Raw genomic sequence first — 26576 nt, 5'->3', positions numbered from 1 at the left:
CCTGCATACGGGAATTAAGTCCAACTACCAAATTTATTATGGCTATGCAGCTGTAAATGCTAGAGGAGCTCTGCCAGAAAAAAAAATGCTGGCAACCTTACTTTCAGAACTTTATTTAGGATACATATGTTTTTAAAATCTTTGTCAGGGCTATAGAGGCATCCTACCTTTCTTGCTGCTTTTGTCCCAGGATCCTTGGATGTTGAGATTTGGGGACTGAAGACTAGTTGCCTTCCATGGCTCTTTATGAGTCCCTGCCCTGACGCTGCTGTTGTCCACTCTCAGGTTCTGGATACAATGTGGGATGAGCCTCTGGTCACCAGCTCGTGGCAGTTCCACATTATGCAGGCTGGGGCTGGAAAGGGGAGGTGGAAGAGAGGTGTCGTAGAAGGTTTTCAGGTCTTTTGCTGGAAGATCCACATACAGTGCTCCATACAAACTGGTGTTCCTACTGTCAGGCATCAAAGGAGCTGTCTGGATGCGAGAACCTTGGCTCTGCTTGTCAAAGGATATTGCTGCAAGGGAGAAAGAGGAAGCCAAATGTGAAAAGGACTCATGTCCCTAGATATTATTCCACCCCTTCGGCTTGGGAATCGCCTCCCAAAATCTGATTTATAAACTATGCCTCTCAAAATGTTTTGAAAAGCCCTGAACTGTGGCTGGGATCTTCTCTGCCATTAGTTTTAGATAGTCAAAGATTAAGAGGACTGTTGGCAACAGATACCTGGCAGTTTTGTGCCTTCTAGTCATTGCTGATTATGGCAACCCTAAGGCAAGATTTGTTCAGATGGGGTTTGCCAATGCCTTCCTCTGAGGCTAAGAGAATTTGACTTGCCTAAGGTCAGCCAGTGGGTTTCCATGGCTGAGCGAGGATCTGAAGCTTGGTCTCCAGAGTCATAATCAGACCACTATGCCTCACTAGTTCTCAACTATCTGGGTCAGAATATTTATCTAATCTAGTATCACTGAATTAAATGTGGCAATATAAAAGTTCAAATCCCTTGACCCTGAAGCTCTCTGAGAGTCAAACCCTGGTCTCTTAGAATCCTAATCCAACACTCAGACGACAAGACCACACTGGTTCTAGACACTTACTAGATTTGTGAAATTCTTGGTTGTCTTTGTTCTCTGTCCACAAAAGCTGGCTACTCAAGCTGCTGCTGGTGCTGTAATTCTTAGAACCTGAAGTTGATTTCCAGGTGTTTGAAAGCCAAGGAGAATCACTGGAATCCACCCTATGGACAAAGAATGATTCTATGGAGTTTATCACATGGAGGAAAATTGGGAGGGGATCAGGGGTCTAAACTGTCATTATCCCAGGAAAGTCATGGGATCACAGGAAGATTTTCACACACATCATGGTTAAAGAGGACTTATCTCAGGAATAACCAGGTAATAACCTGATGTTACCTGGTTATAGCCAGGATAAGTTGTTACCTGGTTATTGCTGGGATAAGTAGTCTTTAATTGCAACATCGTGTGAAAATCTTCAGTGCTATCATGTGACTTTCACGGGATAATGACAGTTTAAACCCCCGATTATCCCTGATTTTCCTCGTGTGATAAAATCCTATGATTCTATAAGTATGCTTATATAGATGTAGATGCATTGGGGACATCAGGGAGGAAATGTGGAGCACCGGGCCAGAATAGGCAGAATTGGCTCGCCACTTTTGGTTGTAGAACATGTAATTACAGAGCCTGGAATTATTTAACACAGAGAAATGGATGGTGAAATCACGGAATGATGGGTTACAGTTCTGTTGCTAGCTTGGACATTCATTTCGGCATCTGCCTTCATTTACACAAACAGGACCAATGAGCTGCAGAAATGTATGCCTTGCTGGTCCAGTGCCCATTCCCTATTATTTTACATTGGATATCCAAGAAGGATAAAATATAGATTTCTGCCTGGTACCACTTTCAGAATCAGTAAACACACATACAAGACTCTGATTTTTTTATGCTAGCTTCACATTAAAAATTGATGACATAAAATACCTTTTCTTAGACATGGTGGTGGGTTGCCCTCCCACACATCTATCCAGAGGCTAATAAAATAAACACCCTCTCTAGAGTCCTTACCTGTGTTTGATTATGGTATCATCACTTGCATTTCTATATAAACCTGGAAAGAGTGAAATGTTTATTTATTTATTTATTTATTTATTTATTTTAATTTATTTTACTTATAAACTGAAGTCAGCACATACTATAGAAAGGTCACCTTCCTCACCTTCACCAATGGCATACTGCCGCTCTGCACTGTATTGCCTAGCTTGCTGCTGGCAAACATAAACAGCCAGCACCATCAGCATGATCCAGAGAGCTGAGCCCATGGTGGCAATGAAGACAGGTTGGCGCACCACTTCCAGGATGTAATTGCTGGACAGGAAGTCTGAGGTCTTTGCCATCTTCCCCACTGTAAACTCTGGATAGAAACAATATGTGATCTGAAAGCCTCATTATAACACATAAATATATAAATATAAAATAAATAAATAGTCTGAGTACAAATTGCCATGGCCCTATTCAGAAGGAGGAAGGGAACTGACATAGAAGTAAAACACATTGGCCCAAATCCTGCATCATTTCAGCATCACTTAAATATCCATAGCTGGAGCTACAACCCCATACTGAACACCAGTGTGATGCAGTGTATGTGGATCAGTGGTCAATGGCATGGCTTACAAACCACTGTGCAATTACAATGCACAAGATGCAGCAGCAATGCAGAGAAACAAAGCACATTCACATGCTACTCTCTCTGCTTTAACAGGTAATACTTGCACAATCATTCTGCATGTGCACCTCTATTTACACCATCATCAGATGGATATGACTATTACACAATGTTTCCTGTCTGCAACCCCACAATATTATAAATATTACATAAAAAGAAAGAAATTTCTGACCTGCTGCACTGCATACTGGATTACTGGCCACGCCAATTCCTGCTCCATTGACAGCTGCTATCTGGACACAGTATTTTAGTCTATTAACAAGGCCTGTTGCTTCAAGACTATGTGTGCTTGCATCAACCGTCTTGTTGAATCCATGATGAGTCTCATTACCTAAGACACAGACCTGTAAATAAGGAAAATTTAAAAAAATGCCTAGTCTTTACCACACAGAGCAGTGCAAACCAGCATTTCTAGAAATGAAAGCCCACAAGAAAAAATGTGATTTACAGAACCATACAACCAAGAAGGTTGTAGCACATGCTGCAAAAACAGCAGTGTCTGGTAGCTCCTATAATGAAAAAGCTTGCACAACAAGACAAACCACACACTAGAACTGTAATAAATCTAGTCAGTCCACTACATTAACAAACTTAATCTACAGACAGTAAAACAAAACAAAACAGAAATACCAGCACAGTGGTTCCAGGAAGAACATTCACTGGTTATCAGTTGAAACACTGCACCTTAGGTTTGCTACATTCCCCATCAAACCTATTTCCCCAGCCCTTGGTTTTGCACTGATAATAATCTTCCTTGATTTGCCACAGATGCTAGCAAAACGTCAGGAAGAAACTCTTCTAGAGCATGGCCACACAGCCCCAAAACCCCACAAAAAACTATGGCTGTCAGCCATGAAAACCTTCGACTTCACAGTCTTCCTTGAGATGCTCTAAATCCTTTAGGGTATTTAGACCACAACCTAGAAGATGGGGAAATGTAGCAAACTTAAGGTGCAGTGTTTCAACTGATAACCAGGGTATTTAATTAAGCAGGATCAACCCTGGTTAGTACTTGGATGGGAGACTGCCAAGGAATACTAGGTGCTGTAGACTATATTGCAGAGGAACGAACTGGCAAAACCACCTCTTGCCTAAGAAAACCCTATGAAATTCACAGGGTTGCCATAAATCGACAGGCTACTTGATGGCTCACACATACACAAGTCCTCAAGTATCTGACTGCGAGTTGCACAGATTTCTTTTTACCTGGTAGGCCTTAATGATGCCATTGTGTGTATCATGTGGAGGAGGTTCCCAGTGGATTATCACAGTCCCATTCTCATCTTGGAATGTAGTTATGCTGATGCTTTGAGGAGCACCACTAGGCACTGGAAAGAAAAGATGTATTTATTTAAGACTTTCCATAGAAAGAAAAGGACCAATTACCTGCACAACTGCCTCCAGCCAATCAATCATTTAGTCAATTTATATTGCACATTCCCCCCCAAGAATAGGACTCAAGGCATCTTACAGAATTTTAAAAAATACATATTACTAAATGCATACAAAAATTTAAAATTAAAATAATATTGAATGGTCTGAATTAAAACCATACAAAGCCTTAATTTAAAAGCATAGATTAAAATAGTACAACACTAAATCAGAAATCCCATTATATAAAACAATCAGTTCCCAAATATCTGCTGTAATAGAAAGTTAATGAAAGGACAGCAAATACAGAGCCAGCTCAGCCTCCCTAAGAAGGGAGCTCCAAAGTCTAGGAGCAGTCATGGAGAAGGGCCTCTCCCAAATTCCCACTAAATGCACATGAGAAGGTATGGGACTGAGAGAAATGCTTCTTCCATAGATCTTAGAGTTCAAGAAGGCTCATATGAAAAGATATGGGGGCAAAACAGACAGCCCAAAAGCAATGCTCTTGGACTGTGAGGATGTGGCAGTTGCATGTGCCCAGCCCTGATTCAGTTTCTCAGATTCAAATAGAGGAGTTTTCATACCTTCTTCTGGGATCCAGAGATGTTTCATATTGCTGTCCAAGCCTCGGGCCTTCCCTGAATATGGTCGCACCTTGAATTCATAGGTATAACCCCTCTCAAGCCCTGCAACAATAGTACGATGGTCTCTTGGGACACTCCATTCAGACCAATGTGTGCTCACAGGCAGCAGAGAGCGATAGAATACAATATAGCCTTCTATGTGCTTGGTCTGGCTGCTGGGAATGAGCTTCAAGGCAAGAGATAAGAAATGTGATTTTACCTCCAAAGTTCAGTTCAGAGAGACTCAAAGTTACTAGCCATTGGCAGATTTGTCACTCGGCTTCTTATTCCATTCAGCTTCTCATTTTGCCATGGTGATGTTCATTCTAACACTTGCCTCACTGGAGTGGGAATAATTATTTTGCAGCCAAAATAATGGAAAAGTAAAGAGGAACCAACTGTAAAGGAATGGTTAATAAAACTATATGATGTTATGGTACTAGATAAATTAACTAGTCTCTTGCTTTAAAATTTTGTGACTGTTATAGGATAAGATGTTTATCTTTTGAACTTGAAGTTTAAAAGTTGTAAAATGTCTAACACAGGCCTGATACAGACAGGCCAAAATAAAGCTGCTTCGAGTCACTTTGGAGGTATGGTGTTTCAATGATGCATGCGTCCTAAGAGTACAGAAGCCGCACCAAAGCTGCGCTCCAGTCCTAAGGAAATGTTGGACCCTAAAGTATGAATCACATAAGAGGAGACTAATACGAATATCAGAAGATCACTTAACTTTGAACAAGTTTTTACTTTTTCCAAACCTATACTTACAGTAATGGAAAGGAAGTCTTTTTATGTATATTTTATTAGATTTTAGATTTGTAAAGAATAGCATTTAGAATAGATATGTATGTTTGCCTATGTAATGTGTTTATTTTATGTATATAGTGATTTTTTAATAATAATAACATAAAATTTAAAATAAAACAAACAATTAATTAGTAATAGGTGTCAAGATCTGTTAGACTTTGAGCAATGATTCCTAATAATTGGAGTAATTTAAAATTAACTTTGCAAGTTTAAAAACCTGGCTTTTGTGCTATTGAAAGTATTTAAAAATGCAATACTAACCACAATTAGGAATGTTGTAAACACCAATTTGAATTTTAAAAAAACACACATTTAAACCATGGTGTCCAATTTGGTGTCAGAACAAACTAGACAATAAATAAATAATACTGTTTGGACTTCAGCTCCCAGAATCTCCTATCCAATATGGTCTCTAATCATGCTGGCTCTGGGATGCGTAGTACAAAAAGTAATGTTTCTGCATTGTGGTTAGGATTGGTTGTATGATAAAGTTCCATTTTATTTCTGAAGTAGAAAATCCATTAGGTATAGAAATCTATCCCTTTTAACAGACCTGCAAAGTAGCTGAGATCCTGTTGGGTGGCATACCAGCAGGAGTAAAAAGGCTGAAGATACAGGAGCAAAGAAAGAAGGAAAGCATAGAATCATAGAATCATAGAATTGGAAGAGACCACAAGGGCCATCCAGTCCAACCCCCTGCCATGCAGGAAATCCAAATTAAAGCATCCCCGACAGATGGCCATCTAACCTCTGCTTAAAGACCTCCAAGGAAGGAGACTCCACTACACTCCAAGGGATTTATAACTGTTAAAAAATCAAAGGCTGCGAGTTCCAAACAGCACATTTCTCTCATGTTGGCCTTCCATAAGGGTCCTACTCTGGCTTCCTATACTGCTTTTAGTTCCTAGGCCTGCCCTCTTTCTCAGAGGCCAGCACTGAAGAATGTGAAATAGTCTTCTTTGTACAACATTGGTCACTCTTTCCTTTGTTGTCACTGTGCAACATATATAAAATGTTCACTATCCTTGTGTATCAGACTCATGGTAGAAAAGTGTACCAATAGCCCCTGTGGGGGCATCCAGGTCTACCTGGCAAGGTAAATATTTCAACTGCAGGTTTTATAAATACAACTAATAGTTCGTGTTACACTTACTCACCTTCCAGTGCAGATGGGCTGCTGGAGCAGAAGGGACAGCAGTGACATTAATGAGGAAAACTCTGGCATCCATCAGGTCCTTCAGGGCATCTTTTGACCTGTCCTCCTGCTCCCTCTGGCCAGTGTCTAGCGGATCTAAAGACCAAGAAACAAAGCTAAAATATACTCTTGTTGAACCTGAACTTTATCCTAATTGCATACCCTCCAACATTTCACAGATGAAAACCAGGATGCATGTGGCCAAGAAAATCCAGAGGGGCCCTTTCAGACTAGACAGTTATAGCACTGCAATTGCACTTTGATGGTAAAGATTGTATTCTATGGAATCCTGGTGGGAGAGAGGGAGGGGTATTTTATTTTATTTTATTTATAGCCTGCTCTCCTTCAACATGGGATTCAAAGTAGATTTATAGTTGGTGAGGTGAGTAGACCTCCCTGGCTGAGGATTCTAAAAGACCCTCCCCAAAAATGCAAACCCCAAGATCTCATAGGAGGGAACAATGGATGTTAAAGTGGAATCATAATAATCATCTAGTTTGAAATCTGCTGAGACTCAGTTTTGATAGATGTCAAACAATTCCAAAACCTGGTAGCCCTGGTAGCCAGCCTTGTTCAGGGTGAATGCATCCCCAGTCTCTGCAATCCTGTAGATGAAACATCTTACCCTTCACTGTTAAAGTTGCCTCGGCAGAGATTGTTCCTGCGCTGTTACGAGCTGTGCAGATGTATTTTCCTGCATCATCTGTTGTCAGATCATGAATCTGAAGGATGTTTTCTTGGCTTATGTCATACCTATAGGTGAAGTACAAAATGCATGTATATCGCATGTCTAACCTGTACTCAATGCTGCAGTTATTAAGCAATGAAAGTGGATTAGCTTTAAACTTGTCTGCGTAAAACAGCAAACACAGATGATGTGTCAAGTCAAACACCAAAGTCTCTGGGGTCAATATACTAATGCAACATTTAGAAGTGGCTGTCCTTAAATCTCAAGGCCTGGGATGATCCTAAACTAGTCTTAATCCCTTTGCTGTGTTGTTGCATGCCTTAAAGTCATTACTAATTTATGACATTCCTAAGGCAAGTTTCTTCAGAGGGAGTTTTCCATTGCTATCCTCTGAGGCTGAGAGAGTTTGACTAGCCCAATGTCACCCAGTGGATTTCATGGTTCGGTGGAGATTCAAGCCCTCTTCTCCAGAGTCATAGTCCAACATTCAAACTAGTATACTATACAGGTTCTCACCTCAATCCCTACCAATAACAAATCCTAAAAAAAAGAAAAAAGGAATCAAGCACTTCAGTTCAGCAAAAAGGGAATGAACTTTACAGAGCTAAATATGTGAACATAACCATAGTAATTCTGCTTTCACAAGACACATGAAAGCTGCAACTGTACAGAGAGAAATGGAAATCAGTTCTCAGAATACAACAAATTATACTCACCTTCCTGCAGGTAGCTCTCCATCGTCTTTGCGCCACTGCACTGTTGGTGTTGGGTCTCCATGGATTCCACACATGAACTGCACAGTGGTGCCAAGTTTGGCTTGAACATCATTAGGACGCCGACTGAATGTTGGCTTCTCTAGAATGGGAGATGAGAGCAATTTAATCAAACCTTTCTTGGCTTGATGGAAGTTCTCAACAACATGGCAATTAGATGGAGTCCTGTTTCATAGAGTCCAAAAAGCAGAAATCAAGATGATAACTCATGTTTCTTTTGATTAGTGCTGCCATCTGCATAGCATTCACTACATTCAGAGGGAGCGATCAGGCAGACCCAGCAACATCAGGGACTGCCTGAAGGAAGAGGCCCCTCCCTCCTCAACTGTCATCTTGGCCTCAGAGGGAGCGATCAGGCAGACCCAGCAACATCAGGGACTGCCTGAAGGACGAGACTTCTCCCTCCTTTGTCACCTTGTATTTTGTATTGCATTATGATTTTTACTGTACACCGCTATGATCATTGCGGAATAGCGGTCTATAAATAAAACATATTATTATTATTATTATTATTATTATTATTATTATTATTATTTGCTGTTTATGGATCCAGGGAGAAAGGAGAACCACATATGTCACCTTGAGCTCACTGGGTGGGCTATATACATAACTAATACCTAAATTCCTTTGATAAACACTTCAGCCTTTTATATGATTAGGTAAAGCTCATGGCAACCATGCCCTCCATAATTTCACTGAGGAAAACCGGGACATGTGGAGCCAAGCAATGTAAAAGTGTGGTGACAATTGCAAAAATTATGGAAGAAGAACAGATAAGCTAGGAGGGCTTGCTGCAGTTTACTTTTACTGAGAAGTGCTAGATTTGCCCCTCTCCTCCCCATCCACCCCTGCTGAATTACTTTTGCACTTTGAACTCAGTTTGCAAGAACTGAAGTAAGCTAAGAACAAAGGGGGAAAGTGGGAGGAGACCTTTTTCAAAGCAGCTGAAAAAGTGAACCAATGGAAAATTAATTGGGACTGTCCCTGCCAAATGGGCAACAAACTGCCAGTCAGTTCCAGATCTTTACCAGTTTGGAAAAGTTACTGTTTTAGATGGCAATTCCCAGAATGAACTTGTTGAGTCTGGGAAACTCTAGAAGCTGTAGTCCTCCTGTGTTTAAAGACCCCAGTCAGTTGCAAAGCACAGAAGGAAAAGATGTGGTGTACAGTCACTATTGAACTTCTTACCCCAGACAGAGACCATGGCTTCTCTGCTGGCTCTCTCCCCTGCTTGATTGGTGGCTATACAAATATATGTTCCTGAATCACTCTTCAGAGCATGAGATACCAGAAGCCTTCCATTGCTGACCTGTAGAAGAGGGGGAGAAAAGAAAATGATGGAACTCCAGAGGAGCTACTTTTGTTGCTGACCTGTCAGGGAACTTGAGAAGCTCATTCTCCCAGTTACTCTGGATAAGTGCAGAAAGCATTTTCTTAGATGTTGTTTTTGTTGTTAACTGCCCTTGAGTTGATCTCAGCTCATGGCGATCCTATGGATGAGACATTTCCAAGACCCTCTGTCCTCCACTGCTCTGCTTAATCCCTGCCACCCCATAAAATCCATGACCTCCTTAATAGAGTCCATCCATCTGGCATGTGGCCTTTCTCCGTCCCTCCACCTTTCCCAGAATTTTTGTCTTTTCCAATGAGTCCTTCCTTCTCATAATGTGTCCAAAGGACAACAGCCTCAGTTTGGTCATCTTGGCTTCCAGGGAGATTTCCGGCTTGATCTTCTCTAGGACCCATTTGTTTGTCCTTTTAGCTGTCCATGGGATCCTCAGCACTCTTCTGCAGCCCCACATCTCAAATGGATTTTCTTCCTAATATCTTTCTTAATTGTCCAGCTCTCACATCCATACATGGCAATAGGGAATACTAGATTATATGATACCAACTTTTGTGCTCAGCTGTATATCTTTGCATTTTAGAATCATTTCTAGTTCTTTCATAGCCACCATCCCCATTCTTAACCTTCTTCTGATTTCCTGACTGCAGTCCCCATTTCTATCAATATTTTATCCCAGGTAGGGGGATTATTAAACTATTTCTATTTCTTCATTGTCTAGGTTGAACTTGTGAAGGTCCTTGGTGGTCATTTTTGTGTGTGATGGCAGTGATGGTACCAATTGGGCCTCCAAGGAGAGAGTATTCCATAACTGGAGTATCACAACAACAGAAAAGGCCCTTTCCTGCATCCTCCCAGATACAAAGGGTAGGTGTAAGTATTGTTATTCATTATTACCTCATAATGACCACTTTCCATATTTATTGGCACTCCATTCTTCTTCCAGGAGATGACTGGCTCAGGGTGTCCCCTTGGGGGCATGCATTCTAGCATGAAACGTTCTTCTGTTGTTACTGTCACATCACTGGGATGAAGCTGAAACTCTTCCTGCAGAGCTACAAGGCAATGCAAATAATCTAAAACAAAACCTTTAGACTGAAGGATGGCAGTATGTTGATATAACCCTGAGCCAGGGTATAAAGCCCTACATGGCTTGGGCCCAGGATACCTGAAGGACCGCCTCTCCCCATACATTCCGCCCCGCACCCTCAGAACTTCTGGGCAGCAATTACTTAGGGTTCCTGGGGCCAAACTCTCCTCCACAACGAGGAGGGCGTATTCCATCACTGCCCCGACCCTTTGGAACACGCTGCCCACAGAGCTCCGCTCGGCCACCTCCCTGGCCCAGTTTAGAAGGGATTTAAAAACCCTTCTATTTCAAATGGCATTCCCCGAGTGAAGACCTGGATGGCCTCCCTCTCTTGCTGACGGCAAGTCGGATGGCTGACTGAGGGGTTTTTTATGATTGTTTTAATCTGTTTTAATTGTATGTACTGTTTAAGTATGTAATGTATGTATAGTTTTTACCATGTTGTTCACCGCCCTGATCGATGGAAGGGCGGTATATAAATAAAAGTTTTATTTATTTATTATATCTATGATTCTATGATCTATGATATATTATCCCTGATATATTATCCATTTGGTTCCTGAGCACTGTCATTTTTAATGTCATAATCATGTCTGTATATTCTTACAGCTAGAGAAAGATCAATAGAGGCTATAATCAGGGTGACCAGACATCCTCCTTTTCCAGGACACGTCCTATCTTTCACCCTTCTGTCCAGGAGGAATTCCAAAATGTTCTCCATTATATTGGACTCATATCCATGAATTGATAGAGGACATTCTTAAAATTAAATTTCAGAGGACTCGGAAGGCAGTCTTTTTCTCCCTCCTTCCATGCCTTCTGAGTCCACGGTGGACTTGGAAGCCAGCTGTGGGGCTGGGGCAGGGGGGGCATCAGCTGCAGAACATTGGCCCTCCTCCTCCAACTTGGGTTTTCTGAGACCTGGATGGTGCACCCTGAAAGGATGTTCATGTGCCCCTCCTGCCCTGAAGGGGGAGGGGAGCCCAATTGGGTGTCACCCTCGTTCTGGGTGCCACCCAGTGTGGTCCGCATGTCCTGCCCCCCCCCCCCCCCGCAGTAATGCTACTGCCTCCCTGCCATGCACCATGGTGCGCGGCAGGGAGGGAGAGGGCCTGGGCACCCTTTCCTCCCTGCACGTCATGGCTTTACTCATGTGTAAAGCCACACTGAGCACGGAGGTGAGGGATGCCCTTTTACCCTCCCACCTCCACCATCACAAAAGTCCTTCTCCAAAGCCTTCACACCCCGCACCGGGTGACACCCCAGTATGGAACGCCACTGCATCCAACCATTCCCCATCGCTACCTACCACATCCTGGGGCAGTGAAATAACAACAAAGATGGCTATTTATGGAAAGCTACCTTCATTATTTCTTCTCATTTGAACACAACAATCAACATGATAATTTGAATGTCAGAAACCACATATACATCTTTCCTGACCATAGAATTAGTCAGAGTTAATGGCAGTTGGCATACAGAAATATATGATGAGAAATGAAGTGGGGTGTTTATCGAGAGAGGTTATTGCACACATTTCTTTGTGCTGGAATATGAGAAAGAAGGGAGGATGTCAGCTTCAGGAATACCCAAGGGGGAAAAACCTAGGAGGGAGGTGGCATAGGAGTGTGAAAAAAGCAGGGTTGTTTTGCTTTGGTAACAAATGAGAAATTAGCCCACCAATGATTTGAAATTGTGTGTGGTTTAATTAAGCCTTTGTACTGTTTGCTGTTTAGTTCTGACAATGAACATCTCTAGTGCAAACCTATAGTTACTGAATTAAGGTTTTCTGAGCTTACCACTGAAACCTGGGATTTCTGAAGTTTGGAAGGTTCTAATGTTGACACTGAACTAGGAACACAATCAGAAAGGAAACCCCACAGAGAGCAAAGAGGGCTGCCTTTTCTCTTTCCATTCAGTGCTTTGCCTGTTTCTTCCATGCATCCTGCCAGGAGGATGTGAATCTATTTCTAATATAATCAAAAATGCTGGAGATGAGTCAAGTGCTTACATGCAGCAGCCTTAGGATGTTATTGTTAGATATATTTAAACTCCTGTCGCTTCCCCATTTCAATTGTTTCCAATAGACAACCCTCCCCATATACATTCTATTTCAGTCCAGGAGTAAATATCTGATGGTTTTACTATACTATAACAAAGGTCTAACCTGCACTGCAGAAATAATGCAGTTTGACACTGTTTCAACTGCCATGGCTCAATGCTATGGAATTCTGGGATTTGTAGTTTGTTAAATATTTAGCTTTCTCTGTCAGCAAGATCTGGTACCACAACAAATTATAAATCCCAGGATTCCATAGGATGGAGCCATGGCAGTTAAAGTGATGTCAAACTTTAGTGGTGTAAGTCCGCTGTATATGATCCTTCCTCCTTAGTGTCATAATATGCTACATTTCTTTGGTCTAAGGTGCACCACAGAAATAATGTAATTTCTGCAGTGCTGACTAGACCAAAGAAATGTAGTATACTATGATGCCAAGCAATAAAGAATGTATACAACTGACTTACAAAGATCAACTTTGGTACAGTGATTATCTTTTGCCATAAGGCAAGAGGATCTCAACATCTGAAAGATGAACATTAAATTTAATTGCTGTAAAACCAAATGTCTGTAACTTGCTGACACAGATATGAATTTCTAAATACCTCTCCCCTGATGACTTTGTGGTCTATAAGTGCAATATATCACTGAATACTAAAGTCAGGATTGTCCAGATTGTATTTCTGATTTCTATGTACCATTGGGAAAGCTGGACCCGAAGAGAATCAACTGCCCATATGACCAGTAGATCAACTCTGAACTCCACTTAGAAGCTATATCTAAAATGAAACTGTCGTACTTTGGACGTATCATGAGAAGCCATGACTCATTAATAAAGATAATAATGCTTAGGATGATAGAAGATAGAAGGAATAGAGGAAGACCACAGTACTGTACAAGTGGACAGAATCAATCAAGAAAGCCAAAGCCCTGAGTTCGTAAGACCTGAGTAGGGGCTGTTGATAACTAGGTGAATTAAAGGTTTCTCATCCATAGGATCACCATAAGTGAAGTCAACCTGGCACTAGGTTGTAATAGAAGGGGGCTGGAAATGGGAAAACCGCATTGTGAGGACTCCATTTGAAGTTCAAGATTCACAACACTTTATGGCAAGGCCAAGGCAAACAGACTTCCAAGGATGGGAACCATTTGCAAGCACATACTTGAAATGCAGTGTACAGCACACTTAATTTAGCACTGCTAACAGAAACCTTTCCCAAACCCTTATGCATCTTTCCTGCCATAGAATTAGTCAGAGTTATGAATATTTATAGCTGCCAAACACCATCATAGGCCTTTATGCTGGGCCAAGGGAACTGAACAGAGCCTGATCATTAATGAAGTGCTAATTGGAGAGTATTTCGGACTGCATATTAAAAAGGATTCTCAATGGTATCAATAATTAGTACTGTTCAGTCTTACAAGAGCAACATTTTGGACTCGAAGAAGCCAATGCTGTCTAGAGGTACCTCATGTAATGTGGGATTTTGCATCCCAACATTACCCTGGGAAAAGAATGCATGGGATTTGAGCCATGCAAGTAGGAAGAATGTAAAAGTATTTATGATGCAGAACGATAATAAAAAGGATTACACACCATATCACACATATGCATTGAAGGAGTACTCTCAGTGTACAACTTTATAATTTCCCCCTCTTTTCTTTATTCTGTATTCTAAACCCTTCATTTATTTATACCAAACTTTATAAAGGAGCCCTGATAGCATAGTGGTTAAATGCCTGTGCTGCAGCCACTCACTCACAAACCATAAGTTTGCGAGTTCAATACCAGCAAAAGGGCTCAAGCTCGACTGAGGCTTGCATCCTTCCGAGGTTGCTAACATAAGTACCCAGATTGTTGGGGGCAATTAGCTTACACTTTGTAAACCGCTTAGGGAGTGCTTAAGTGCACTGATAAGCAGTATAGAAATGTACTTGCTATTGCTATAAACCACCTTTGCTCTGCAAAATAATAATAAGGAAAACAAAATGGTTTCCTAAACATAAGTCACCAACATATTATGATTACCTGACCAAAAGCAGCATCAGAGAACTAAAAGCTAAGACTAAGATTGTGTTGTGACTTACTGTAACACTCTTCTTGTGTAATTCTGCAGAACTGCAGAGAGTACTGAGGTAGCCAGATTGGCATGTGCAGGACAAAAGTGTTCCCATGCATAATTCTAGGAACGACATGGCTTGTTTGTACAACCCATGGGAATACATGTGTGAAGAGGTTTCAGGGACCCCCTTAGTTTCAGAGACCTCTTTATGCAAGCCAATAATATGTAAAAACCCCTTGTGCAATTGATAAATCACACAAGCATAACATTCCAACAGGACTCCAGCCAAAGAACTAAAGCTAACTATCAATAAATTAAATGGCAGAATCAAAATATGTTTTAAGACAAACATTATCACTTGCCAACCGAACACCAATAGGAAGGATCTAATTCATTGAGGCAAAGAATTCCACATATCTAGGGTGCTGCCACACAGATAGCTCTCTTGCAGGATGCCACCCGCTGTGCCTCAGATACCAAGGACACACTCAAGAGGAAGTACAACAATTGCTCATAAAGAATGGGCATGGACATATAAGAGGAAATACAGCACTTCAAAGAGACTGGTCTAAAACTATTTACAGCTTTAAAATTAATAAGCAACACTCTGAATTGCACTCTGAAACAAACTGACAGAGAGTGCAGTTGATATAATAAAAGGTTCATATGCATGTAGGAATGGGCAAGAATTTAACTTGATTCATTTTTTGACAAGAATTTTCCAACTCCCCTGCAAAAACAAACAAACTAACTAACTAACAAATCATAAATTGGGTGGTGAAAATGTTTGAATTAAAACATTTGAATGTGGCAGACAGATAAATTGGGAGGTTTGCTCATCCAGGCTCACAGTGCTTAGTTCTTCAATCAGGCACCAAATGCTTATATATTTACCAACCAAGTTTCTGGTGCTAAATTATGGTTCCCACCTTTTCCAGCCTGGCCTTAAACAATTCTATGGTAAAGCATGATCTTTTCCATATTGACAGTTGTTATACCTACTGACTTTGGCTGGAGCAAACAACTAAGAATCTTGTTGAGTTGTTTTTTAATTTAGCAGCACTGCAATTTTTTGTCATGCACTTGTTGGAAAGAGAGCTTGTTTGTTTGTTTGAATCAAATGTAAAAGAAAGCTCAAATTCAAAGAAGGGCTTCTCTGAAACTGCTTTCCTGCACTGCAAATAAAGCTACTTACTACATTTTTGATTCTCTGAGATGAACTCAATGCCTTACCTTCTACATAAAGTGAAGCATTCCTGCTAATGGCTGTGCCAAGATGATTTCTAGCCAGGCAGTTGTACACCCCTTCATCCGATTTTCCTTTCTTCTGGCTGAGTCGGAGAAAGAAGAGGGACCCATCCAGCAGGAGAGGATGTGGGGAAGAGGCATCATCTTTGTTCGTTTTCACATATTCCCCATTGCGATACCACTCAATTGTGGGTGGCGGGTTCCCAGTGGCACGGCAGTGCAGGGTGGCTGGCTGGTCCCAGCGAACTACAAGGTCAGATGGGTGATCAAGGATTTGTGGCATGAATTCTTCCGAGCGAGACTTTGAACCTGGGAGAATAATAAGGAATGAGGAACAGAATGAAACAAAACAAAAAACAAACAACAGCAAAAACAACAACAACAACAACAACAACACCAAAAAACCTTTATATCCTCCCCTCAGATCTTTTCATCTGGCTCTATATTTCTGGATTGTTTGGTTTGGGTTTAAAAAGTTTAAAACATTTGAAGTAAATCAAAGCCCAAAAGGCTTCAATAAACAGTCATGTTTTTATCTGGCTACTAAATGAAACCAGCATTGGTACCAATCCAACCTGAAAGAGGGCATTTCACAATTGGGGTGTTACAGCTGAGAAGGCCCTAACTCACAGCAGACCTCAATCCTCAGGCATCTCACATGGGGTATCATGTATCCTCAAGTATCATGAACACTTTGAATTCGGACCAGAAGAGTCTTAGCAGCCAGTGCAATTTTGTCAAGACCAACGTTATATGATGTGTGTACAGTTTTCCAGTCAGCAGTCAAGCTCCTGTATTTTGCACTAATTGCAGCTTCCAAGTCATTTTCAAGGGCAATCCCAGGTAGAATGTTATAGTAGTCTAATTGGCCCATGTACTTCACTTGGGCCTACAGTGAGACAGATGAATCTAGGAGTACTTCCAAACTACACACCTACTCCCCAGAGTGTCCAGACACTGGTCTAGCACTTGCTCAGCTCCAGCTGACTCTGATGGCAAGGAAAAATAGGGCTGAATGTCATCTGCATATTCATGGCAGCCAACTCCATTTATTAATTATCTCACCCAGTGGCTTACATAACAAGCATGGGGAAAGGAACCCTGCAGCTTAATAGCTGTAGGTCTGAACAGGAATCCCACAGTTCTACTCTCTGGAACCAGCCCTATAGATAGAAACATAACCATTGTAAGACAGTGGCTCCCACTCCCTTTCCACAGAATCACCATGATCAATGGTATCTAAAACCATTGGGAAATCCAGGAAGATCAACAGGATAGCACTTAACTCTGTCTTTCATCCAGAATAGGTGATCAGTCAGAGCAATAAAGACCATTTCGGTACACCATACCCTGGCCTGAAACCAGACTGAAATGAGTCCAGATAATCTGTTCCCTACAAGCACACCTGAAGTTACCCAGCCACCACATGCTCAAGCACCTCACCCAGAAAGGGATATTGACAAGAGGACAGTAGTTCTCATATACCTCCAAGTCAAGGGAGAGTGGTGTAGTGGTTTGGGTCTTGGACTATGACTCTGAGGACCAGGGTTTGATTGCCAGCTTGGCTATGGATTGGAAACTAGGCCCTAAAGCCCTACTATTGCCACAATGCTTACTATGTGACCCGGCCACTGCCAGCTTAATGTACTTCCCAAAGTTGTTATAAGAGTAAAAGGTAGGAGACTGAGGTCAAAATCCTGTTGGGAACCTAATCGGCATAATTTGTCCTAAGTATGCAGTGACTTGTTTGGACAACAGGGAATGGATGTATGCAGCTGATGGTGGGAACAGACTTCCACATGTAGAACTATTGTGAATGTCCAATAATGCACTAAGAGTAGTGTGTCAGGGCACATTGTGCACTTCATCCAGGCATTGTGCAACAAGGTAACAGTTATGCACAGCACTGGTTCTCATCTCTTGTTTTCAATATAGGGATTACATAATGATAACATGATATAGCTCCACCAGCAGATATTTATTCCTGCTGGTTGCAGAGGATGCAGCCTTGAATCAATGGAGAAAGGTGAGTCAATGGAGAAATTGGGGGACTGTATAGTACAAGAAAGAAATGTTTCCACACACTGGAAATAAACCATGTTGTTGGTTTGTTTCTCTGATTTGTTGTGAGATAAAAACTCTGATCTATAGTTGTGTGTAAATGTAGTTAACGAATATGCATTTATAATCCTAAATAGGTTCTTTAGGTCAACATATATTAAGAACAGGTGTTCATTTTCTATGAACAGATTTTTAGGATTTAAGGAGATATGGTAAAAGCCACCACATCCTCTTATTGAAGTTTTATTTAATAGTTTTCTGTTGATCTACACCTTTGAGAATCCAATTCATTGTTATTGTTGTAATGAATAGTATTTCCTTCAGAACTTCCCATGCAAAACATCCTGACATTGTCTTCTCAGAGGAGACAGAATGTCATAAAGCTTCAGCTGCAAGGAATACAACTGGCAGACCAATGGGTCTCTAGACACCCCTTTCAGATATAATACCTCTATTTCCCAGTGGCAGTTTTGGTGTTCTTGGCCTTCCCCCCTCAGTGCCTATTTCTGTCCCCTTATTTTGCTTTTTGAAAAGCCTTCTTGTCTCCACTACCTCTCAACAAAAAAACCAGTATTACAATCTGGGTCTCAGCACACCTAGTTTTAGAGGAAAGTGTAGAAAAATCAACTGCAGAGGAAATGAAAACATGGAGGTTGCCCATTTGCCAACCAGCTACTGTCAGGTTGGACAGCATGGCCCTTGTAGTCTCTTCCAACTCTATGGTTCTATGATTCACCAGCCGTGGGGGCCATTGATGCATAAGAAATGTCAAGGAGGAGCCCAGCCAGCTGGGAAAGAAGCTACTAGATCCCCAAGTTTTGAGTTTAAAACCAGGGTGTGAAATATTACCTAGTTCTCCCATCACTTCTATTGTTGTATTTCTCTTTCTCTCTCTGTACTACCAGTGTTGAGGTCTGCATGAGGTTCATGAACTGCAGATTCCCCACACCAAAATTGCCAGATTATCTCCATGCTGTGATCAACATTACTGCAATCCACAATTAATACATCCCTCAGGGAGGGGAAATTTCCATCAAAATTAAAGTTGGCAGTGGTTAAACTGCTTCTAAAGAAACCCTCCTTGGATCCCCTGGTGAGAAACAATTATAGACCGGTCTTCCTTTTACCATTCTTGAGCAAAGTGATTCAGAGGGCAGTTGCCCTCCAGCTCCAGGCAGTCTTGGATGAAGCCTAGTATCTGGACCCATTTCAAACTGGCTTCAGGACAGGATACGGAGTGGAGACTGCCATGGTCACCTTAGTTGATGATCTCCGTTTAGGTATCGATGGGGGAAGTATGACCCTGTTGGTACTCTTGGACATCTCAGCGGCCTTCGATACCATTGGCCATGGAGAAAACATTGTTCTTGTCTAACTTACTGATGCATATGTCCACAAGAACAAAGTCTTGAGGTATCTTAAAGAGTAATTTATTTTATTTGCTTTCAGAGATGCATTGCAACCCACTGCGTCAGATACATGAGGCAACAGATGAAGTGGCCTGCAGTCCATGAAGGTTTGTACCAAATATAAAAAATTAAAGTGCTACAAGACTTTTTGTTTGTTTTGTTACAACAGACTACTAGGGTGACCTTCTCATTCCCCAGGAAATGACATGATGCTACCTATTGTATGTTGCCGTCCTTTACTCTGCAAGAGCCCCAACTTCCCACCTCAAGCTTTCATTGTTGGGCGTCTTGGCTTGCTTGATCTAAAGGCACTTTCTGCATGCTTTTCCATTTAAAATTGCAGTTTGCCCCTCCCATGTCCTCCTCCTCAAATATCTTTTCTCAGCCAGTGTTAAGGACCATGTTGATTCACCATCTTCACACAATGCAGCAGGGGAAGAGGATGTAGGCACAATGCACCTGCGTGTAAGATCTCTGGAATTTCCTGTTTTCCCATACTTAGTCCTAAAACAATTTCTACATACTTTCATCCTCTTAGCTGACTGAAGTTCCAAACAGCACTTCCAATTAATAGCAGAAAATAACATATGTGGGTGATGATGAGGATCCGTGGGGGGAAATGCATTACCAACAACTGCGTAAAAGCAGTATTACAGTCAGAGTGAGTGTGACTTTCAGACTGCCTCTTTCAGAATAACTCTGTCTGTGATTCCATGACACATCAGATCAAGAAATTTTTCAAAAAGAAAGAAAGAAAGAAAGGCTGTCTCCATGAACCCAGAAAAAACAACAACAAAGGGAGGAATAAGCAGCTCAGCTGAAATACAAGTGGCTCCAAGAATTACTGTTGCCAAATGAAATAAAGGACAGGACTCCTTTGCATTTAATGGTTCTGTAGAAGAGGTAATTTCAACAAGGGTTGCTTGTCATTCAAGCTTCATCTGCTAAAATTCCATCTTTTACACAACCATAAATGTCAAAAGAACCCTGTCCCTCAGTTTATCTGCCAACTCTACGTCAAGTTCACTCTACAACAAAAATGGTGGCCATCCAGATATTTGGGATTACAATTCCCAGCACCCATTCCCACTGGCCATGCTGACTGGGGCTTCTGGGAGCTGAAGCCCAAAACATCAGCAAAGCCAAAGACTCCCCGTGTCCTAGAAAAACAATGTTACTCCTTATGCTTGTTCGTTGACCCAAACAAATGTGAATTCATAAGAAAAGAAACAACACAAAAATGGACTCCAATAAGATGAAAACCATTTAAAGTTTAACACACAAGCTATTTAACCCGCTCTCAGTAACCCAGATAGGTCACACATCTCTCCTTGCTGCTGTTACCAGCTGAACTGCCCTCTGCAATGAACTGCCCTGCAAATAAGGGGGCACCATGAGATGGTTTGTCAAGAACTGGAAGTCCAAATGCTAGCTGAGTAATGATTTCAATTGGCTCATAAAGGCTCAGATGACACTCTGATATACCACTCTGGTTTAGTGGTCAGAGTATTGCTCTAAGACTTTGAAAATTCAGGATGAAGTCCTCATTGAGGCATGAAACACATCGTATGATGAACCCCTTCACACTATACAATTATAGTGCTACATTTTCACTCCAGCTGCCATGGGTCCGTTCTATGGAATCCTCGGATTTGCATCTTAAGAAGGAGCATTTAGAATTCCCCGCTAGAGAGCTCTAGTGACTCACCAGAGGACAAACCCCATGATGCCCTAGGATGTTGCCACAGTAGTTAAGAGTCACAGTACTATAACTGTGTTGTGTGAAAGGAGCCCTTGATCCTGACTGCCTTTACAGGACCAACCTCTCTCAGCCTGACTGACCTTCTTGTTGTAAGGATAAAGTGAGGGGAAGGAAGAGAAGCTTCTATGCCACCCTGAGCTCAGAGGAAAAAACGCTAGACATATGTGTAACAAAAATAAAGAACTTTACATAAAGCATACCAATAAGGCAAAGAAAGCAACCCGAGATCCAAAGAACAAAACCAAACAGGTTGGTTAGAAACTGAAACAATCCCACTTTGCTGGGCTGGGTAATCTTTGAAGCATGAGATCTCTGATATACTACATATGCAATAACATTGAGGGGGATTCTCAAGGCAAAACTAAGCAAGTAAGGTTAGTCATCCTTTTAGCATATCTTACCATCTCACCCTTTCCAAGTTCTGGCAGCCAGGCTGAGAGGAGGTCTATCATAAATGCAAGATTCTTCCAATCAAACTGCTCACTCACCTTCCATTAAAAGAAATGCTGCCCAAATCAAGATCTTCTGTAGCACCAACTGGATTACTCTTCCTTTGGGCATGCTAATCTCGTTGCTGAAACCACTTCTTTCAGAGATTTTGAACCTAAAGAGATTGACTGGGCTCACTTTTTTCACTGTTTGCTAATCCTTTTCTGATACTCAGTACCACAAGGGCTTTTTAGCTTTCTATCCCAACACATTTGTGCATGCACATTGTGGTCAGCTCATTAAGGCAGCTCCAACCCACTTGGTTTCTGTCTGTTTTTTCCTGGACTCTTCACAGGATACAGGAAGGGGTGGGAGTCAAGTCCAGCTTTTTCCACCCCCTTCTTCTCAAATTTGAAAACACGGCGGCTTATAGGCCCACCCCATCTACATACAGGCATGGTCAAATAAGGGGTTGTTCAAAATTTTCCAGTTTATTCTGGCTTCATTGTAGCACTGGAGTCTGCCACTTCCTGAGACAAATAACTTAAAGAAAGAAAGAAAGAAAGAAAGAAAGAAAGAAAGAAAGAAAGAAAGAAAGACAGACATACAGACAGCAACACCCAGATGCTTCTCTGGCCATGCTGACTGGGAACTCTAATCCAAAATTTAACTTTTCAGAGCTGTGATAGATAAACAAGGGATCTGAGACCTAAGGATGAAAGAGAGGGTGGGCCTTGATGATATTACAAAGATGATGTTAGAAGTGCAGCCCATGGTTATGCCATTAACCATATGTTGTATTAACTATAGAGTGTCTGCAAGTGTGGAAAAATATAAATACACTTTCAAGGCAGTGCTTTCACCCTGAGATGATTCTCTCACCCTGAGAATGAGAGAAAGGGGTCCTGGAATCTGTGAGCCCTAGAAACTGCAGGTACCCTATGCAATACTACTCTCTTCAGTTCCAAAAGTAGCTTGCCATATGGCATGTGCAGCTAATGCTTAAGAACTGGTTGTCCCATCTTCCCCGCAAAACAGTTTTTTTGGAGCCCAGAGCTAGTTGGATGTTGTTTTCTCTAATCCAAGTTTCTTGAGTTAATTGATTGTACATCATATTGCAGTATAAAACCTTGAAAGTAGCTTGTGTTTGCCAAGGACAAGCAACAGGACAATAGCAGGATGTTGCAAAAGTGTCAGGAACTGCAGCAGATAAACTGAAACAAACATAACAACATCTCTATCTAGGGACTCTGATGGGCTTCAGAAGCTGCCAGACTCCTGAGGCTATGCTACATGCCATAGCGATGGGTACCATGAAGTTCGATGCATCACGTTTAGCTCCCTGGCAAAAGATCGACGTGTTTAGGTTTTTCCTCCTCCCAAGGACTGACTTTACTCTCCAGGGATTGCCAGGCCAGAAAAGAGCACTTAATAGAGTTGATCAAGCAATTACTGCTTCTGCTAAGAAGTGGCTTAGTCTTCCTAAGCGTGCTACCAATGACATTCTGCACATTGCTCAGCAAAGTGGAGGAATAGGGATCTCTAAACTGGGAGATTCAGGGGAGATGCTGCAACCGTCATCCATGCATATCGTCTTTTCACTTGCTCTGCTAAGACTGTAGCTAGGCTCCCTAATAGATGTTGTCCAAAAACATGTAGCTAGAATTCCATCTGACAGTGACCTGGCAATCTACCCTTCTGCTTCACTGGAAAATGAATTTGAACATGATGATGGTGACTTCTCTTCCCTCTTCACTCATACTCAGAATGCAACCCATCACCTTAATAAACTTATTGGCTATCAATGGGTGTGGATTGCTGAAATGGGTCCTCAGTTTGCTGCCACCAAAGGGAACCCTCCAGTGTTTCTCCCACAAAACAAGACACTTGCTAGAAAGTTTATTGAAAGAATGTCTAAGGTAGAAATATACCACTGCACTTTTGAGCAAGCCTGATCAGGGCAAGGTTTTTGAGGTAACAGTGCAATGGGACTCAAGCAATCACTATATATATATTTCACGTGGAGATTGCACTCATTTTGCTGACAGTAAGGCAAACCTATCACAGGGCTTTCTTGGCAAGATTTGTTCAACAAGGGGTTGATTTTGCCTTCCTCTGAAGAGAGATGTGGTGTTTTAAGGTGCAGTTTGCCTATGAAGCCACCAGATGGCATTTGGGAATTAGCACAAAAACCCATAACAAGTCCCTTTTATTCTCACTAAAACAAATCCACAAGAAGTTTCTTCTTACCTGGCCATCACCTGACTCTGCTGATCCAGAAGTTTTGCAAAGGCTGCAAAAGGTTTGGAGAATGGACCAGATCAAGACTGTAAAGATAACTTACTGTGTAATAGTTTTCATAATGGCAAAATCAAACTTATCAGGCAATCCTGATGCTACTAGATGCAAGCAAAGCATTAGTTAAAGTAACAGTTGTATGTCCAAATGGACACCCAGTCCTAGGTTTCAGACATACAGAGGAAACAAAGGGACACATACAATGTAATCAAGGAAGTAAGGGCACAGATTCAATTTGAAAGTTGCCCTGGCTAATGCTAATAGTATCTGATGTGGATTGCACAAAAGTTTATACCCAAATTTTCTTCTTCCTATTTAGTCTCAAAGGGGCCTCTAGGTTCCTTTATATCTCTTAATGATAGGATGCAACCTAGCTTCCTGTAAGCATGGTTAAGAATTTGTCCCATGCTGTCACCCTATCCACAGATTCTCCTGGTATTGCAATCCACACTCTGACTAGCAGATGCCAGATGGTGAACATTTGCCATTGGACTGCACAAACAACTGAACAATTGTGCTACCTAACACAAAGTCTCTGTGCACCAGCATGGCCAGCAAGTAACTTTGAAATCAGTGGCATGGAGCTTAGCCATTCATTCCCTAAAGACGATGGAGGAATATGTAGCCTTTCCTTTGGAAATGGAGTATGGAAAGTAACATTTAAAAGTTGGGGAAACACACATAGTTAGTAGCTGTTATGGCTGCATTTAATAACCACCACCACCACAACAAGAACCCTCTATCCCAGCTCTGAAAAGAGGAATCTGACTGCATACAGTATCACTCACTAAGAGTAGGAGCTCAGAGCTAGGCAGTGTCATTGTCAAAGATTCTAATGAGTGCACATAGTGGAGGAGTGAAGTCGTTCTTCTGTTTGGTTGCATTCATTTTCTAGGCCTATTGAATACCTGAAGGTGGCTTATGTTATCAACAGGCTGTCAGTCTCCTCCTTTGAAAACACACGCACAAAGGACTAAGACCTTTGTCATGCATACAAAATGCAAAGGTCAACTTCAATAACATTATAAGAAGGAAAGGGGGGTGCTTTAGCACCACTTGGTATGAGCTTTCATGGACTCTACTCCAATTCCTCAGAAACAAGTGAAAGCACACAGGAGTCTGCTAAAACTTTTGTTGAATATATCAGTCAGTCTCAAAGGGACTTTAGAGCCCTCCTTTCCCTGTTTTCCTTCTTATGCTGTAATAGAGTAGAGAAACATCTTTCTCCTTGCAAGTTATTTCATTAACATTAGTACCTTAGGGCTCTTTCATACTAGACAGTTATAGTGCTATCATTTCATTTTAACTGTCATGGCAACATCCTATGGAAAGCTGAAATTTTGAGTTTATGGCAGGATATTTAGAATTCTCTGCCAGAATGTGCCATGGCAGTTCCAGTGGAATCACAGTGCTATAACTATGTAGTGTGAAAGTGCACAGATTGTATCATGATGAAGTCATTTGTGCTTTATATTGTGGGGCAGTGGAACAATGGGATGGTGGAACTGCTATAGACTCTTCCCAAATGATCATTTTGGTAAAGCCATTAGAATGACTTCCTCCCTGCCTCTGCCCTGACACTATTTAGTAAAACTGTACAAAACCTATATGAACCTGCCAGGGTCTTAAGATCTTCAAAGGAGGGCTTTCTCTCAATCCTGCCACCATTGAAGGCTCATCTGGTTAGGAGACAGGAGAGAGCTTTCTCAGTGACTACTTCCAACCTGAGGAATTCTTTTCCATGGGAAGCCACACTGGCCCCTCTTGGCTTTCTTTTCACTCTAACAATTTTTTTAATGGGCAACAAGATAAAAAGAGCTTTTTATGGAGGGGGGTGTACTCTATTTTTAACTTTGCTGTGTTTTTGAATGGTTTTTTTTTTGTAAATAATGATCACAATGTGATGATTTTTAATTGTGCTTAACTGTGTTTTTTTCTGAATTTTAACTGATATTGTTTTGGATTTGTTAGTTGCCTTGGCTCCCACATTGACAGAAAGGTAGCATATAAATGGAATGAATGAATGAATGAACATCATCTGGTCACCAGTAACCACTAGTAAGGCCCACTGAGCCAAATAAAATCTTAACCATGTTCATTCTCATTCAAAACAAATACTATCAGTTGAATCAAGCCCAGGTTTATAAATTTTCAAAAAGAAAGCCCACACTTTAGTAAAGTTGCTATGAGAGAGATCACAGCAGATATTCTTAGTGAGACTCTTTCGCATGTGAGTCAGGAGGGAACCATGTCTCATGATCAACTCCTACTAATATCCAGTGGGGGGGGGGGAGATTCAATGTCTGCTAACATGACAGAGAAAACATTTGCTCAGGAGGTTCCTAATAAGTAATAAGTAAGTAATACCGGACAAGACTGATAAAAAACCCCACTAAGATGTGGAGTAAGTGTGACCTGGTGTAATTCCCTTAGGAGAATTAGGCATTAGGCAATTATTGTTTTGTTATTATTGTTAACCGCCGTGATCATTGGAACGGCGGTATATAAATAAACCTTCATTCATTCATTCATTCATGCTGAAGCAGGGCCATAGATTAGTGCAGGTGCCCTCCAGATATTGTTGGACTGCAATGAAGGCTAACTGGGAG

The 26576-nt window shown here is 41.5% G+C and overlaps 1 protein-coding gene across 3 annotated transcripts in view; it reads right to left on the bottom strand.

Moving 5' to 3' along the window:
* ROBO4 (roundabout guidance receptor 4) overlaps nucleotides 1-22004 on the bottom strand; it is a 50519-nt gene extending 28515 nt beyond the window's left edge. For 2 of the 3 annotated variants that reach the window (XM_089538106.1, XM_089538109.1), the window contains exons 1-14: nucleotides 21729-22004; nucleotides 15994-16317; nucleotides 10446-10603; nucleotides 9392-9512; nucleotides 8147-8285; nucleotides 7368-7495; nucleotides 6705-6838; nucleotides 4699-4924; nucleotides 3950-4071; nucleotides 2916-3087; nucleotides 2237-2431; nucleotides 2086-2128; nucleotides 1096-1235; nucleotides 168-515 (exon numbers count right to left, since the gene is read on the bottom strand). In XM_089538106.1, coding sequence (XP_089394232.1) covers nucleotides 168-515; nucleotides 1096-1235; nucleotides 2086-2128; nucleotides 2237-2431; nucleotides 2916-3087; nucleotides 3950-4071; nucleotides 4699-4924; nucleotides 6705-6838; nucleotides 7368-7495; nucleotides 8147-8285; nucleotides 9392-9512; nucleotides 10446-10603; nucleotides 15994-16317; nucleotides 21729-21801 — 2323 coding nt within the window. In that variant the 5' untranslated portion in view covers nucleotides 21802-22004. The other variant, XM_089538107.1, reaches the window with a different exon arrangement.
* Nucleotides 22005-26576: the final 4572 nt, after the last annotated feature.

This window comes from Sceloporus occidentalis, unplaced genomic scaffold (assembly GCF_023333645.1).
Source record: "Sceloporus occidentalis isolate IW3139 unplaced genomic scaffold, rSceOcc1.0.p SCAF_9, whole genome shotgun sequence".
In the NCBI taxonomy this organism is placed as follows: Eukaryota; Metazoa; Chordata; class Lepidosauria; order Squamata; family Phrynosomatidae; genus Sceloporus; species Sceloporus occidentalis.
Note: the sequence above shows the minus strand (reverse complement) of the source record. Positions and strands in the feature narration are given on the sequence as shown.